The sequence below is a fragment of the Camelus ferus genome, chromosome 1 (assembly GCF_009834535.1).
Source record: "Camelus ferus isolate YT-003-E chromosome 1, BCGSAC_Cfer_1.0, whole genome shotgun sequence".
Lineage (NCBI taxonomy): Eukaryota > Metazoa > Chordata > Mammalia > Artiodactyla > Camelidae > Camelus > Camelus ferus.
In genome coordinates, this window is record NC_045696.1 from 55,425,324 (window position 1) to 55,441,105 (window position 15,782).

Below are 15,782 nucleotides of genomic sequence, written 5' to 3' on the forward strand. Positions count from 1 at the left end.
TCCAAATTCTCTGAATGTCATATAATGACTTTACAATCTGGACATGAACTTGCCAATCTCCTTTCTGGCCAAGTCTCCATAAATCTTTATGTCATCTTCATAGATCTTCTTACTTTAAAATGTCAAAATTTGTAGTGTGTGTGGGAACAAACAGTGGAGCAGGAGGACACTGGGCTCACCTCCCTCATGAACACACCAAAATTACAACCACATGTAGAACAAATCTCACTGACATCAGCCTGGGGACCAGCAGGACGGCTCTTCTACCAGCAAGTTTGTAAAGAAAGACCCACACAGAGTTTGGTAGGAAGAGAGAAGAACTGATCAGGTCAGGACCCTCCCTTCTAGCAGGGGACACAGGAGAGAGGGGGGATATTACAGGCTCGAGGATCCTCCCTGGGGAGTGAGGGGTTTGAGCCACATATTAGGCAGCCCAGCCCTGGGGTCCTACATTAGGAAGATGAGTGGCCTTAGCTGGCTTGAAAACCAATGGGGCTTACTGGAGGGCTGTAGGAAACCGACTCCACTCTTGAAGGGCATGTGAACACACTTCGCTTACTCCCAGTAACAGCACAGAGGCAGATGACTGGAAACCGTGTCAGGCTCCGGCCAGCTTGCCAGGACTGCCCCGGCGCATCCCCCACCCCGACCCAGCACCAGCCGCCTGCTCCAGCCACTCTTGTTCCAGAGCTGTTCTTCACTAAGGAGGCAGCTGCTGTTGCCAACAAGAGTGTGCCCACTTTGAGAGAACAGAACTTGCTCTGACCCTAGCTCTGTCTCTGACCAGGGCAATGGCAGCCACTGACAGTGCAGGCTTTGGTGTACACACTGAGGAGGGGATGTCGCTAGCTCCAGGGCAGAGACTGTCCATCCCCTGAGCATATGTCCCTGCACACACCTGGGAGGGAGCCAGCCCAGCAGTGTGGAACCAATGCCTCCGGCCCTGACACAGCCTCTAGTCAAGGTGCACACACTGGGGAAAAAGTGAAAGCAGCAAAGAAGTGCAGCCCCGAACCCTGAGGTCCCAGCTATACCCCAAACCAAGGCTGAGGATGCCACCACCCCTGGGAGAAACCCAGTTCCCTCATGGCTCCTGTTCCAGCCCCTGTGGCCCCAATCCCACCTCCAACAGGGCAGTGATGGCCACTGTGCCCGTGAGAAGCTCCTACTCAAACAAGGCTCTGGCTCTAGCCCCTCCATCTCCAGCCCTACCTCCCACCAAGGTGGCAGCTGCCAGCACATCCTCAGGGATGACACAGCCCATGCTCACTTCAGATCCAGGTCCCCCACCAAAGCCAAGGGGCACACACAGACCGTCAAGGGACGTTCCCACACACGGACAGAACTTCTTTCACCGGATTTCATATAGACAGAGAAAGTCAAACATAATGAGAAGAGAAAGAAATATGTTTCAAATGAAAGAACAAGAAAAAAAGAACTGTGACAATAAACCCTAATGAGAGATAAATGATTTACCTGATGAACAGTTCAAAGCAATAGTAGTTAAGTATGCTGACTGAACTTGGGAAAAGAATAGATGAACACAGGGAGAATTTTAATAAAGAACTAGAAAATATAAAAAGAACCAGACAAAGCAGAAGAATACAGCAACTGAAACGAAAAACACACTAAAGGGAATTAACAGCAGATAAGGTGATACAGAAGAATGCACAAGCCATCTGGAAGACAGAATAATGGAACAGCAAATCAGACATCCAATTAGAACAGCAAAAATAAAAACAAAATTCTAAAAATGAGAATAGTTTAAGGGACCTCTAAGACAACATCAAATGTACTAACATTTGCATTATAGGGGTCCCAAAAGGAGGAGAGAAAGAGATAGAAGATGTATTTGATGAAATTATGGCTGAAAACTTCCTGAACTTGCAAAAGGAAACAGATATCCAGGTACAAGAAGCACAGAGAGTCCCAAACAAGGTGAACTCAAACAGACCCACACCAAGATGTATCATAAATAAAACAGCAAAAGTTAGAGACAGAAAAATTTAAAAACAGTAAGAGAAAAACAAAGTCATACAATAGATCCCCCATAAGACTAGCAGCTGATTTTTCAGCAGAAACTGCAGGCCAGAAGAGAGTGGCATATATATATTCCATGTACTGAAAGGGAGAAAACCTACAACATACAGTACTCTATCCCATAAGGTTATCATTCAGAATTGAAGGAGAGATAAAAAGCTTCTCAGACAAGGAAAAATTAAGAGTTCATCAATACTAAACTGACATTACAAGAGGCATTAAAGGGTCTTCTTCAAGTAAAAATGAAAAAGTTACAACAAGAAATAAATTATAGGCAGGGAAAAATCCCACTGGTAAAAGTAAACATACAGTAAAGGCTGTGAATCAGCCACTTAAAAGGGTGAGCACAAAGGTTAAAGGACAAAAACTGTAAAATCAACTATAATTATAATAAATAATTAAGAGATAGACATAAATGTAAAATATGACAAAAAACAAAACATCAGGGAGGGGGAAATGTAGCTCTTTTAGAATGTGCTTGAATTTAAATGATTATCAGTTTAAAACAAGTAAATATAATTATAGGTCAACATATATGTACTCTGAGGTAACTACAAATCAAAAACCTACAACAGGTACACAAAAACTACAGAGAAAGGAACACAAACAGAACACTGAAGAAATCATCAGACTACAAAATAAGAGATTAAAAGAAGAAAAGAACAGAGAAGAGCTACAAAAACAACCAGAAAATAATTAACAAAATGGCAGTAAGGACACACCTATCAACAAGAACTTTAAATGTCAATGGGCTAAATGCTCCAATCAAAAGACATACGGCGGGTGACTGGATGGAAAAATAAGACCCATCTATACACTGCCTTCAAGAGACTCACTTCAGAGCTAGAGACACATGAGAGAATAATGGAAACACTCTCGTTGGGAAGGGAATTAGCAGTGGGAGCTCAAGAAGGAGAATCAAGAGTTCTGAGGCTTCCCAGCCTGGCAGGAGAATGGGGTTTTCTATCAGTGGGCTGTAGACAAACTGCGCATCCTCTCTGGGCCCCTGTCTTCTCCCTTGTAACACGCACTGCGGGACCTCAGTGACAGTTAAGATGCTCCATCTATGATCTCCACACCAAGTTCTGCACAGAGTTCTCAAGCAAGCAGGAGAGCTTCATAGTATTAAATTATGCAAGGAGGAGAACAGAAGATTTCTTAGGAACCATGAAGGAAAAATGCATCATTTATAAAGGACACTGAAATAATCCATAGACGCTATGGGGGAGGGGGCAAGAAAGAGCTTGGTAAATAGAAAACATAAAATGTGATATTAGAAATTAAGTATATCCATAATCACAATTATAATTAATGTAAATGTATTCAATCAACCAAAGGGAAAAGGCTCTCAGACTGCAGATTGGAAACCAAACTAGATTCAGACATGCTGTTTATAAGATACACATCTAAAACATGGAAACTCAAAAGTAAATGAATCATAAAATAGAAACATAACAGCAAGAATTAACCAAAGAAAACAACTACAGGGATTTTAATAATAGTCAAAATAACACAGAAATGCATATTAAGCATAGAGAATCCATAAGCTATAACAACCTATAAGCAACATTCAGAGGCTTAGGATAGGATTAAAAAAGCATAATTGATAAATCCACAATCCCACTATGTGATTTTTAAACAAATCTCTCTCATAAAATACTAGCTGAAACAAATGAAATATTGGTAAAGATAAAGACTATTTGAATAATACAATTAACAAACATAAATCATATATATAAATGGCCATCCTAGCACCTGTAAGTGGACATAATAGCTCCTACTACTCTCTGCCCTGCTCATGCCATGCCAAATACACTGGCTTCTTTGCTGTCCATCTAAAACACCGGGCACACTCCTGCCTCAGGACCTTCACACAGCTGTTCCCTCTACCTGGAAAGCTCTCTAGCCCCATATTCATATGTTTCATTCCTTTATCATCTTCAAATCTTTGCTAGAATCAACTTCTCAGTGAGGCTTACCCTAAGAATCTTACTCAAATTTCAGCTCCTCATGCCTCAGCTAATCCATTTTACCCTCACCTATTTTTCCCCCAATGAATTTACCACCTTGTAACAATCTCTGCAATTTACTGATTGATTATGTTCAATCTCCAATCTCCTGCAGAATATAAGCTCTACAGAAGAAAAGACTTCTGTTCACTGATGTGTTTCCAGCACCTAGAACAGGGTCTGGAACCTAACAGATGCCCAACAGATATTTGTTGAATGAATAAATGAAGAACAGAAATTAAAACAAGTACACAAGAGGATAAATAGATCCAAAAGCTTGGTTTAGGCAGCACTGATCACAAACATAAAGATGAGAAGGACAAATGGAATTAGGAATGAAAAGGGCAACATAAATGCAGAGAGTTTTAAAATTCACAAGGGAATAATAATAATACCCATGATAATATGAACACCAATATTTGTTAAGTGCTTATACATGCCAGATGCTGTTCTACTAAAACGTTTTATGTGTGTTTTCATTTAATCTTTATGCCACCGCCAGGACAGTTACTATCACTGTCTCTATTTTACATATAAGAAAACTAAGGTACAGGGTCACATAGCCAGTGATTCCTGGAGCTGGGATTCGAAACCACATCCTCTGACTCCAGAACCTGCACTCTCAAGTACACACTTTTGTTTTCAAATAGAGAATACTATTAACAACTTGATACCAATATGCATAAACTTAAAAAAAAGAGAGACCATTTTCTAGAAAAATTAAAAAGATACAGGAAATCTAAATAAACCTACACCATTAGAGAAACTGAGTCAGTACTCAGAAAGCTACCAATAAATAAATGAATAAATAAATAACAGCAGGCAAATCTTTTACAGGCAAATTCCACAAGATCATCAGATAACTTCCATCTTACCCATATCGTTTCAGAGAACAGAAAAAAAGGAAGCTCTGCCCAACTTATTTTATGAGGATATTATATAATCTGGTACTAAAGCTCAACTGAGGACAACAGAAGACAGAGAAGTTAGACATTCTGACTTCTGATCGCAGATAAAGAAATTCCACTAAAATATCAGCATACCAAATGGAGCAATTTATTTAAAAATAATCACAATCGAAATTCAAGGATGTTGTAATGTTTGAAAATCTATTAATGTAATTCTCTCACTGACATTTTGGCCTGGATAAGTTTCTGTTGTGGGTCTGGGCTGTGCGTAATAGGATGTTTAGTGCCATCCCTGGCCTTAACCACTAGCTGCCAGCTGTACCTTCCTCCCAGCTGTGACATCCCAGCTGTGACAATCAAAAATGTCTCCAGACGTTGCCAAGTGAAATTTTCACTAGATGAGAATCACTGATGTGGAGGCTGCTGAACAGTCTCACGTACTGTGTTTCCACTTAATGGAACCTGGATCAACGGTACAGGCCTTATGAAGCACAGGCCAAACTGCTGCATTTTGCTTCAAATAAAATCAATCAAATAGAGTTTTCACTCATCCAAGAATTCAGTGTTATATACCAAAAAGCCAATACTAAGTCCACCTTATTCCTCTGTATGAAAATGAAGTATACCACCACAGGAAGCTGGTTCCAAATTCACTCAGTGCTTAGAACCCACATATGAATTACATGAGGACAATTTTGGTCACTTTCATTGTGACATAATTTTAAACTTACAGAAAAGTTGCAAGAACACTAGAGGAATTCTGTGTCTCATATATCACCTTCTCAGATTCAACAGTGATTTCTATTTTGCCCTATTAGGTTATTAGGTTATTTTCTCAGTACATGTAAAAATATTTTCCTGAACCATTGCAGGAGCAAGTTGAAAACACTGCCCCTTTTTACCATTAAGTACTGAGCATTTCCTATGAACAAAGATATCCTTTACATAATCACAGTACAAGTATCAAAGTCAAGAAATTTAACATTGATACAACAGAATTATCTCATTCACAGCTCAGATTTCATCAATTGGCCCAATACTGTCCTTTATAGCTATTTTTTCTCCTGCCCAGATTCGAATCCAGGATTCTGTATTGCACTTAGCTGTTTTAACTGCTTAACCTCTTTCAATCTGGAACAGTTGTCTTCATGACCTTTGTTTGCTCGGTGTTTCCTCATGACTGGACTCAGGACCACTGTGGCAGTGATGCTGTGTCCTCAGTGCATATGCCAGGACGCACAGGATACCAGTCTGTCACGACACTGGTTATGCGGTTAAAATGGTATCCCCCAGGTCTCTCTACTATAAAGTTACTATTTTTCTTTATAATTAATGAGTTATTTGAGGGGAAATACTTTGGAACTATGTAAATACCATTCCTCATCAAACATTGGCCCACTATCTTGACATCAGGGATGACTTTCTAACTCTGTCATTCCTTCCACATACATTGGTAGGCATTCTACTGTAAGAAAATGCTTTCCCTTCTCCCTCATTTATTTACGTATATCAGGGATTCATGGATTCCAATTTTATTCAATGAACTACAAATTTATTTTAATGTTCAAATTGTCCAAGATTTGGCCAGAAGGAGCTCCTTCAAGTTAGCTCTCTTCTATAAGGACAATTCTAAACCCCAAATATTATGCCCCAATCACTAATCAGACTTCTGGGGTGGCTCTCCCTGGTATAAATTATTCCTTTCTCAGACGGTGCAACCTGAATTTATATTAAGCAAATGCATTCACATTAGTAACATAAATCTTCTGAAAAAAAATTCTAAGTTATTTTGGGTTATGCTATTTTGAGATCTACTTAATTAATGCCGATATCAAGAGGTAAATTTAAGTTAAAAATCTGACTCATTTAATGTGCATTATTATGATAAATGAAATTATCCAAAGTAACTGTGATGACCAATCCAGAGTGTGATTTATAAAAGACAAATGTTTTCATCTTTGGCATTCAAGTTCACTTTTACACCTAAAGTATCAAAGAATATGCAAGTTGCAAAGAAGATACCAAGAAATTTGACTGATAATATATTTTTTCAGAAACAAAGAGGTAATGGAAGGCTCTTTCTACAGATATTTCACAACTCACATACAAATAACCACTTTTAAAGGTTCATCTGTAATTCCAAACTCAGTCCAGCATTTCAAAGAAATGTTATATAAATCATAGAATCTTAATGCTGATACGGAGGACCTCAGAAATGATGCCATTAAATCCCCTTATTTTACAACAAGGCAAGAGGTGAATGGACACAGAGTTACTGGAAAATCTGTATTTTGAATATAGTTTTCAGGATTATAAGATAAGAGCTATTTTAAACATATCATTTACAATGGTAAGATTAGCAAGCTGGTCCACCAGGGGAAAAAAAAAAAAAAAACCAGCTTCTTAGCTCACAGTATGGCTAAAACATTTAGCAATGAACAATTAGTAGGGAACAACAGTATAGCAGCAGTCATTATCAGAGTAACCCCTAAGTCATTATGTCGAAAGGAAGTTTTTTTTAAATTAATTAATTTTGGGCTAGGTTGATTAAAAGGTGATGGAAAGATTCAGTAATAATTTCTGTAAGGATTCTAAAAGGAAACTTACAGGTTCTTAAGAGGCTGGTGGTCCTGGTTCTTTAATACGTCTAACGTCACTATACAACTTAGGACTTTCCTTCTCCATGACAGATATATACCATCAATATGATTCAAACTTATCAGGCATAACTAAGGCTGTTTGGGACCTCTCCCTTAACTGCCAGCTCCTTTTTAAGTTAAGACTTGTAAATCTGTCCTGAAAATGCCATAAGAGACATGTTCTGTATCAGAGATGATGCAACACATAAGACTGATACATTTTATTTTCTTGAAACAGAAGATTGCATACATAATTCTATAATTTCCCTCAGTCTACTTCATAAATTTTCCTCAATTTTCCACAGTGTTTCCTCTGACATCAAATTTAAGTAGCTGGATTTACATGCAGAAAACTAACGATGATTCTCATGCCTCCTCCACCTTTACCTGTCTGGTGTGATCAACTCCCGGGTCTCCCATGATCTGAGGCCTTTTCCTGTTCTCTTTCCCATCTTCCTCCTCTAATTAGACTTGATGCTGAAAACAGGATGATTAACCCTCTCATGACCACGCTAATGTTTCTCACACTAAACTAGGCAGTTGTTTCTTAAGTAGGAAGGGGATTCTCAGTTATAAACTCCAAAGATTATCTTACAGTTAACAATACAAGGAAGCTACCACTTAGCTATTTTAAATCTTCACTATAAAGGAACAGAATTTCCATATATAGTTACCACTGAATAAGACACATTTCATAAAGGCAGCAATGAGAGATGAAAGAAAATATTTTTATTCTCTTTCAAGCTGAACACACAAAATGATCCAGGGAGCTTTTTCAGCAGTTACAAACACAGTGTGTTATTTTTCAAAATCTAGTCAAGTTAATTACTTTGTGAGCCCAAGAATCATTATTTTCCATGATCACTAATTAAATGGGCAAAGCAACACCATACATACCCTGAGTGGCTGTTGGAGGTAGTTTGAGGGTATTGTCTAGCTTCTCCCAAAGGTAAGTTGGTCGAGGAATGCCTTCCTCTGAGCTACAGAGCAGGATGACGTCACTGCCGATATCCTGGGATCCTTGGATCTGGCAGTGTGGGGCAGAAGGGGGAACTACAGCAGGAAGAGTAAGCAATAAAGTATGCATTTACTATGAGCCAACTGATGACAGAGGGCATCAACATTCAGCACACTGGAACTTCAGACAACACTGTTTTGAGAACACAAACCAGGAGACCACATCATGAGCAAAGCCAGATAACAGTCATGTACTCCTCCCAGGGCTTGCCCACAGGGGCAGGGTCCACGACTTCAGCTGGCAGGGAGCAAACATGTAAAAGAGGCTATGATTATATTTTCAAGGTATTTTATGGTTTCAGTTTCTCTCTGCTTCCTCCAAAGAAGAACTGGAAGAATCTTTATGATGCTTTGTGTCAACATACAGCTTTTAAAAGCATTACTAAATTCACACAGGTTCACAGCAGCATTATTCACAACACCTAAAGGTGGAAACAACCCAAGTGTCCACAGATGGATAAATGGATAAATAAAATGTGGTATATACATACAAAGGAATATTATTTAGCCTTGATAAGTAAGAAAATTCTGACACATGCTACAAGGATGAACCTTGAGGACATAATGCTAAATGAAATAAGCCAGTTATAAAGAGATAAATATTGTATGATTCCACTTATATGAGGTACATAGGGCAGTCAAATTCATAGAAAAAGAAAGTAGAATAGTGGTTTCCAGCAGCTGAGGGAAGGGAGAAATGTAGTTTAATGGACTGAGGTTTATTTTTGCAAGTTGTGCTGGAGATTTGTTGCACAACACTGTGAATATACTAAACACTACTGAAACATACACTTAAAAATTGACTAAGATGGTAAATTTTGCTATATTTTACCATAATTAAAGTTTTTTTAATTAGTGAAAAAGCTCACTTGTAAAGAAGATACTTCAAGGAACAGCACCTTCTTATCCTGCCAGCTACTTTCGGCTAAGGCCAAGTTAACAAGTGCTTTGTTATTTTACAAACAAAAAACAGACATATCTACTTTGTACTAACTTCTGTTTTATGGAGGGGGCAGTTAGAGTAAAGTTCAAGTATATCTACTACTTGATAGTAATGCAGTGAACATTTTACAAAAATTAAGACAGGTAAGGATGCAAAGGATGTTACACAAAAAATTACCTCCCCCCTAAAAAACACTAAAGGAAAAAGGTGGTAGTTTATAGTAAAAAAGCAAGTAAATAAAAATATAAACTAAGCCCATGGCTTGGATTGTCATACTGGATGACATACACAGTAGAGTTTAAATCCAAGTGATGAGGTACTTGCAATGCTAATGAGTTTTCAATAAGTGTGTTCAACCTTGCAAAAATGAATGAATGAGTAGAAAATGAATGCGGTACACAGAGGAACCAGGAAAGAAAGTAGGTAGGGGAAGAAAGAACAATCAAAGATTCACAGAGAAAAAAATGTGACAATGAGTGTGTATATGTCCATGAATGACTGAAAAATTGTGCTGAACACTGGAATTTGACACAACATTGTAAAATGATTATAAATCAATAAAAAATGTTAAAAAAAAAATAAAGAACAATGAAAGGGTATAGGGAGAAAGAGTGAAAAATCTCAGGGAATCCTAACTGCTGTGATGGGATAAACCAATCTCAATGCACTGCCTCCAACATTACCACTGTGATGCTCTGAGAGGAAACCCAAAATAATTATTGGAAGGTACCATGAACAGTAAGATAAATTAAAGGTTTTTTTCTACCTTTAAAAAATAAACAAACGTGGATCATATGGAAAGTTCGTTACCTAAATTACAGGTGTAAGCATGAAAATAATGTTAAATTCCAGCAGTACTCTGTATTCAGTACTGAGAGTGTTGTAAAGATTATACAGCTTTAATATATTTGAATAATAGTTCTAAAATAAAATTTCCCACTTGTGCTTAGTTTTCTTACTCTGTTTGAAGACTGGGAGAACAAGGCACCAAAGCTACAGCATTCTCTCACCCAAAGAAGGGAATGGCAAGAAGCCGCAGCCCTGGAATCCTCAGGTGACTCAACACTGGAAAAGGGGAGGGTGCACCGAGAATTCCTGGCTGAGACTGAGACGTGAGTAGGGGGAGGACAGTCAAGAGCATCGGCTTTGCTAAGTAGTTCTTGGTTTCCCCGCACGAACTGGACTGAGCCATTCCCACAACAAGTACCCACTTAGGAGGCAGTGCTTTATTTCAGAGGCAGCAGAACTGAGAAATAAAACATGTTTAGGATGAATTTAATTTAGCATGAGACAGTTTAACTGCATGGTAGAACAGAGACAATACTGGTATGAGTAAAGAGACCCCAATTTTGACCTAAATTTGATTGCTGTTCATGGTCTACATAATCCTGGAAAAGGCCCTAAGTCTATTTGGTCTCAGTATTAAGACCAAATTGATCCTATAATTTATCGTTCCAATGAGGATAGTTCTGAGAGGAAGAGGAGGCATTACTAATATATCTGCCAGGACAAGAGGTGTAAGCTTGGAACTGCCGTGGACCTTCTGAGCGTTACACAGACATGAAGTCATAGTAATTTATTCTCACGTGTGCTGAAACCTCTGCTTCCTACTCATAATCAGTAATTCTTGATTTCTTCCACTCTCAACAATAAGTCCTACCCTGTAAAAGCTTAGGGAAAAATGAGAGACCACTTTTGCTGGTTTTTTATGCCACCTTTCTCCACCTTCAGGAAAAGTCATTTAAGAAGAAACTTTCGAGAGCCATCTGAAATGGAGTAAGGGGTGGGGAGACCATGGCTAAGCAGTGCGGAGAAGCAGAGGCCAGGTGGGGCTGCAAGGAGACAGGACAGGAAAGGACACAGGCAGACAGAGAGCATAGGGGAACCGGCAGAAGTGAACACTTTTGAGAGTAAACTCACAGGTAAAGCCAAGGTCCCCAAAAACATCCCGTCACTCACCTAGAACTGTGAGACCAGTGACGCCAATGTTCCTGCCCCCTCTGTCTGGAAGGTTGTTAACTAAGCACTGGTAGGTGCCTGTGTCTGACAGCTGAGTGTTGTTGATGAAGATAGAGACATTGGTGGCTGGCATGGTGCCTGTAAATCCCACCCTACCGTGGAACCGGGGGGCACCGTCAGACATCTGTCCGCCCTGATATAGAATGACCTGCAAGGGAAAAGCAAAATAAATAAACAGGCCACTGCATCTCCTTATAGACACGCAACAATCATCGGGAGATTTTATGTCTAATCTTAGAGGTGCTGCCAACTTTTTACTACAGCACCTATCGGTAGATACCCAGGCGTTCTGAATTCTTACAAACCAAACTGAAATAGCGTCGAATCCCTACCTAACTCATCAGTACAGAAAGTGTATTTTAGGCTACCTTACTATCAGTCCATAAATATTCTTACCAATTCAAAAAATTAATTCCAAAATAAAGTTAAAAAAATTAGCACTGCCATTCTCACGCTTACTAGGTCACAAAATGACAGGTCACAATTACAGACTGAGTATAAACGAATGTCATACTAGGGAAGTAGGGCTACGAGGCCATGACTGCTTTTCTTACGTCAGTTTCTCTATCAAACTAAACTTTTCATGGGAGAGGACTCAGGGTGGTGTTGCAAAAAGCGCTTTCGGCTGAGAGGGAGGTACCTGGTTCTATCCAAGCTCTATCTGTAAATAATCTGTGGTCAAGTCTTTCGTTGCCTCTATCACTGAGTCCTAAATTGATGAAGCTGAATAAAATGATCTCAAAGGCTCAGTCTAATTATGAAAGTTCCATGGGTTAAAGAAATACAAGTTATTGTTAAATATACCTATTTAAATTTTGTATCAGAAAACTTAGCTGACTAAATATTTTTAGGTAGTAAAAAGCTTATTGAAGCAGAAAAGCTTCATAGTAGAAAAAAGTTAACTTTGGGAATGAAGGTATAGTCATGGTCACAATTCACTATTTTTCCGAGCATTATTTTCTGCAGTGGGTATCACATGTTATGGGGCTTTTACCTATAATCGATACAGCTTCTTAGCTAGTAACTTCTATTTTCGCATACCCACCCTAATTTATTTGAGACTTAGAGAATGGCTAGTATGCCTGGCTTTTATTTATTTTAAAATACTTGTGCAATTAACCAAATAAATAAAGTACTACTATCTAATGTTATTTCCTTAATATTACCACTATCTTTAAAAAATATTCTCTCATCCACCTGTTAGTGCTAGTTTCTTCCTGTCAAAATATACTTTGCTTCTTCTGTCTTGGTATTGCCCGTTAGCAATGTCTTTTGAGGAAATTCTAGGTTCCTACATAAAATTTTCAGGAGGATCCCCTTGACATCTGTTAATTTTTGTGTAAGTATTTTACAAAGAGGACAGCTCTTGTGACAGCTGACTAACCATGCAGGAGTAACACTTAAAACAACACAGGCACACTGAAATCATCACTTATTCTAGAAATCAAATCTATACCCACCCATCCCCCACTTAGGAAAAGATGAATATTTCAGAGGTAGCACAGGATGCAACAGAAGTACCTGTTCAGGCTGGTTCGCGTTGGAGAGAGGAATGACCATCCAAATGACATTGAGGTTAATGAGGGCAGCGCTGGTAGTGAAAGTACAGGGCAGAACCGCCGTCTGACCCCGGGCCACCTGGACACTCCCAGGGCTCTCTGAGACTTCCAGGGAAGCTGCAACACCTACAGAAGAAAGACAGGAGGCTGTGTGATCACTCTTTCCTGACAGACCAAATCCCTTCAAAAGGTTCGTGTGTTTTGTATAATCAGTAACACAAACAGACATGACAGTCTTACTAAACAACTACTGACTGTTCACTGAGTCAAAATGATAAAAACTGTTCATCCTTTTACCCTTTAGCAACTGTACATGAAAAATATTAGAGGCAACTTACTCCATATTGTACCACACTATGTGATATCTGCCAGATTCAAAAACAAACTGGGAGAATTCAACTGACAGGGTCAAAGCCTTAATGGTGATGAGGGATGAGAAATAAACTGAAAATATGTTAAAGCATCATTACACAATAGCACAGTGTAAAATTAAACGCTGATAAATCCAATCAAGTATGTGCAGGATGTATACCTAAAAACTATAAAATGCTGCTGAAAGAAATAAAATAAGACTAAATAAATGGGCGGCCATGCAACATGCATGGGTTAGAAGATTTAATACTGTTAAGATGCCAGTCCTCTCCAAAATGATCTATAGCTGCAGAGTCCCAATCAAAATCACAGCAGGCTTTTTGTAGATACTGACAAACTAACTCTAAAACACACAAAAAGGCAAAGAACTAAAGGAATATTGAAAAAGAAGAACAAGTTTGGAGAATTTACAGAATCTGATTTCAAAATTTGTTCTAAATTAGCTATAGCCATCAAGACAGTGTGATAATAGCCCAGGACAGAGCACCAGATAAACAGCACAGGATTGAGAGTTCAGAAATAAGCCCTTATGTTTATGGCCAAATGCTTTTCGACAAAGGTACAAGACAATTAATGAGGGGGAAAAAATAGTCTTTTCAACAAATGGTGTTGGAACAATTCAAGTTAATATGCAAACAAATTAACTCAGACCCTTATCTCACAGTATGCACAAAAATCAACTCATAATGTAATGTGGACCTAAATGTAAAAGCTAAAACTATAAAACTTATAGACATGAACATAGGAGAAAATCTTTGTGGATTTGGATTAATCAAAGAGGTCTTAGATATATGATCAGGACCATAAATGGTAAAAGAAAACAATAAAGTGGACTTCATTAAAAATTTTAAAAACTTTCATCCTTCAAAAGACTTAAGAAAATAAAAAACAAGGTACAGATTGGGAAAATATTTGTAAACCACATATCTGACAAAGAACTTGTAGTCAGAATATATAAAGAACTACTACAACTCAATAATAAAAAGACAAACAACCTAATATTAAAATGGATAAAATATCTGAATGTTTCAAAAAAGCTAATAATAAGCACATGGAAGGATGCTCAACATAATTACTCGCTAGGAAATTGCATATTAAAACCACAGTAAGATACCATTACATCTCCACTGGAATGGCTATAATCAAAACAAAATCAAGTGCTGACAAGGATGCAGAGAAACTGGAATCCTCCTCATTCACTGCTGGTAGAAATGTAAAATGGCACAGCCACTTTGCAAAATAGTTTCAGTTTCTTAAAAAGTTTAACATAAACTTACTATACAACCTGGAAATTCCATTTCTATGAATCTACCCAATGCACACACAAAAACCATGAATGTTTATATGTTTATGTTTATCATACCTTCAAATGGAAATAATATAAATATCCATCAACTGGTGAATGGATACCCAAAATGTGGTATAGCCATACAACGAAATACTATTCAGAAATAAAAAGCAACAAGCTACCAACCCATGTTACAACATGGACAAGCCTCTCAAAAACATTTTGCTAAGTCAAAGAGGCCAGATGCAAAAGATTACATACTATATTGTTCCCTTTATGTGGAATGTCCAGGAAAGGCAAATTATAGAAAAAATCAGCAGTTGCATGGGGCTAGAGGGGAGGGAATAGGGATTGTTGCAAATAGGTTCAATGAACTTTCTAGGGCAATGAAGAACTTCTAAAACTGGACTGTTAAGAGGGTTGTACAACTCTGTAAATTTACTAGAAGTAATTGAACTTTTTACTTTAAACAGGTGAGATCTTTGGTTTATAAATTTTAGCCCAATTCCTATTAAAGTTAAGGAAAAAAAAGGAAAACAGTAATTTACCAGAGCTAACTCCTGGCAAGTCAAAAATCAACGGTTATCTCTTCTGAAAAGAATGCCTGCCCCCCAGGGACCACAGAACAATATGGGAATAACAGATTAAAATAAGTCAGAGGGCTCCAACAAAGAAGGTATACTAACTATGAAAAAAATACATGAAGTTCATGGCAGTATCTCAAACTGTTTTATTTGGAAGTGATATTATCTCAGTTCTCCCAAAAAAGTAACACAATAACATACCCTTACGACTATAATTTCTTTACAAAATAAATGTACATAACACCTTCCTTCTATAGAACTTTGTGTTCTTCACATATAGTCTGATGATGCTCTTAGGAGTTAAATTTACAGGATAAAACGTTTCATAAAATAAGCCACCTGCAGTACAATACAAAGCACTTGATAACATTAGGAAAAGTCTCTAAATAACATTAGGGAAATTC

General features: G+C 38.1%; 1 protein-coding gene across 2 annotated transcripts in view; it reads right to left on the bottom strand.

Moving 5' to 3' along the window:
- IGSF11 (immunoglobulin superfamily member 11) overlaps positions 1-15,782 on the bottom strand; it is a 111,778-nt gene that overhangs the window by 9,274 nt on the left and 86,722 nt on the right. For both annotated transcript variants that reach the window (XM_032479720.1, XM_032479721.1), the window contains exons 2-4: positions 13,097-13,260; positions 11,516-11,723; positions 8,494-8,649 (exon numbers count right to left, since the gene is read on the bottom strand). In XM_032479720.1, the coding sequence (XP_032335611.1) occupies positions 8,494-8,649; positions 11,516-11,723; positions 13,097-13,260 (528 nt within the window). The remainder of the gene's footprint in view (positions 1-8,493; positions 8,650-11,515; positions 11,724-13,096; positions 13,261-15,782) is intronic.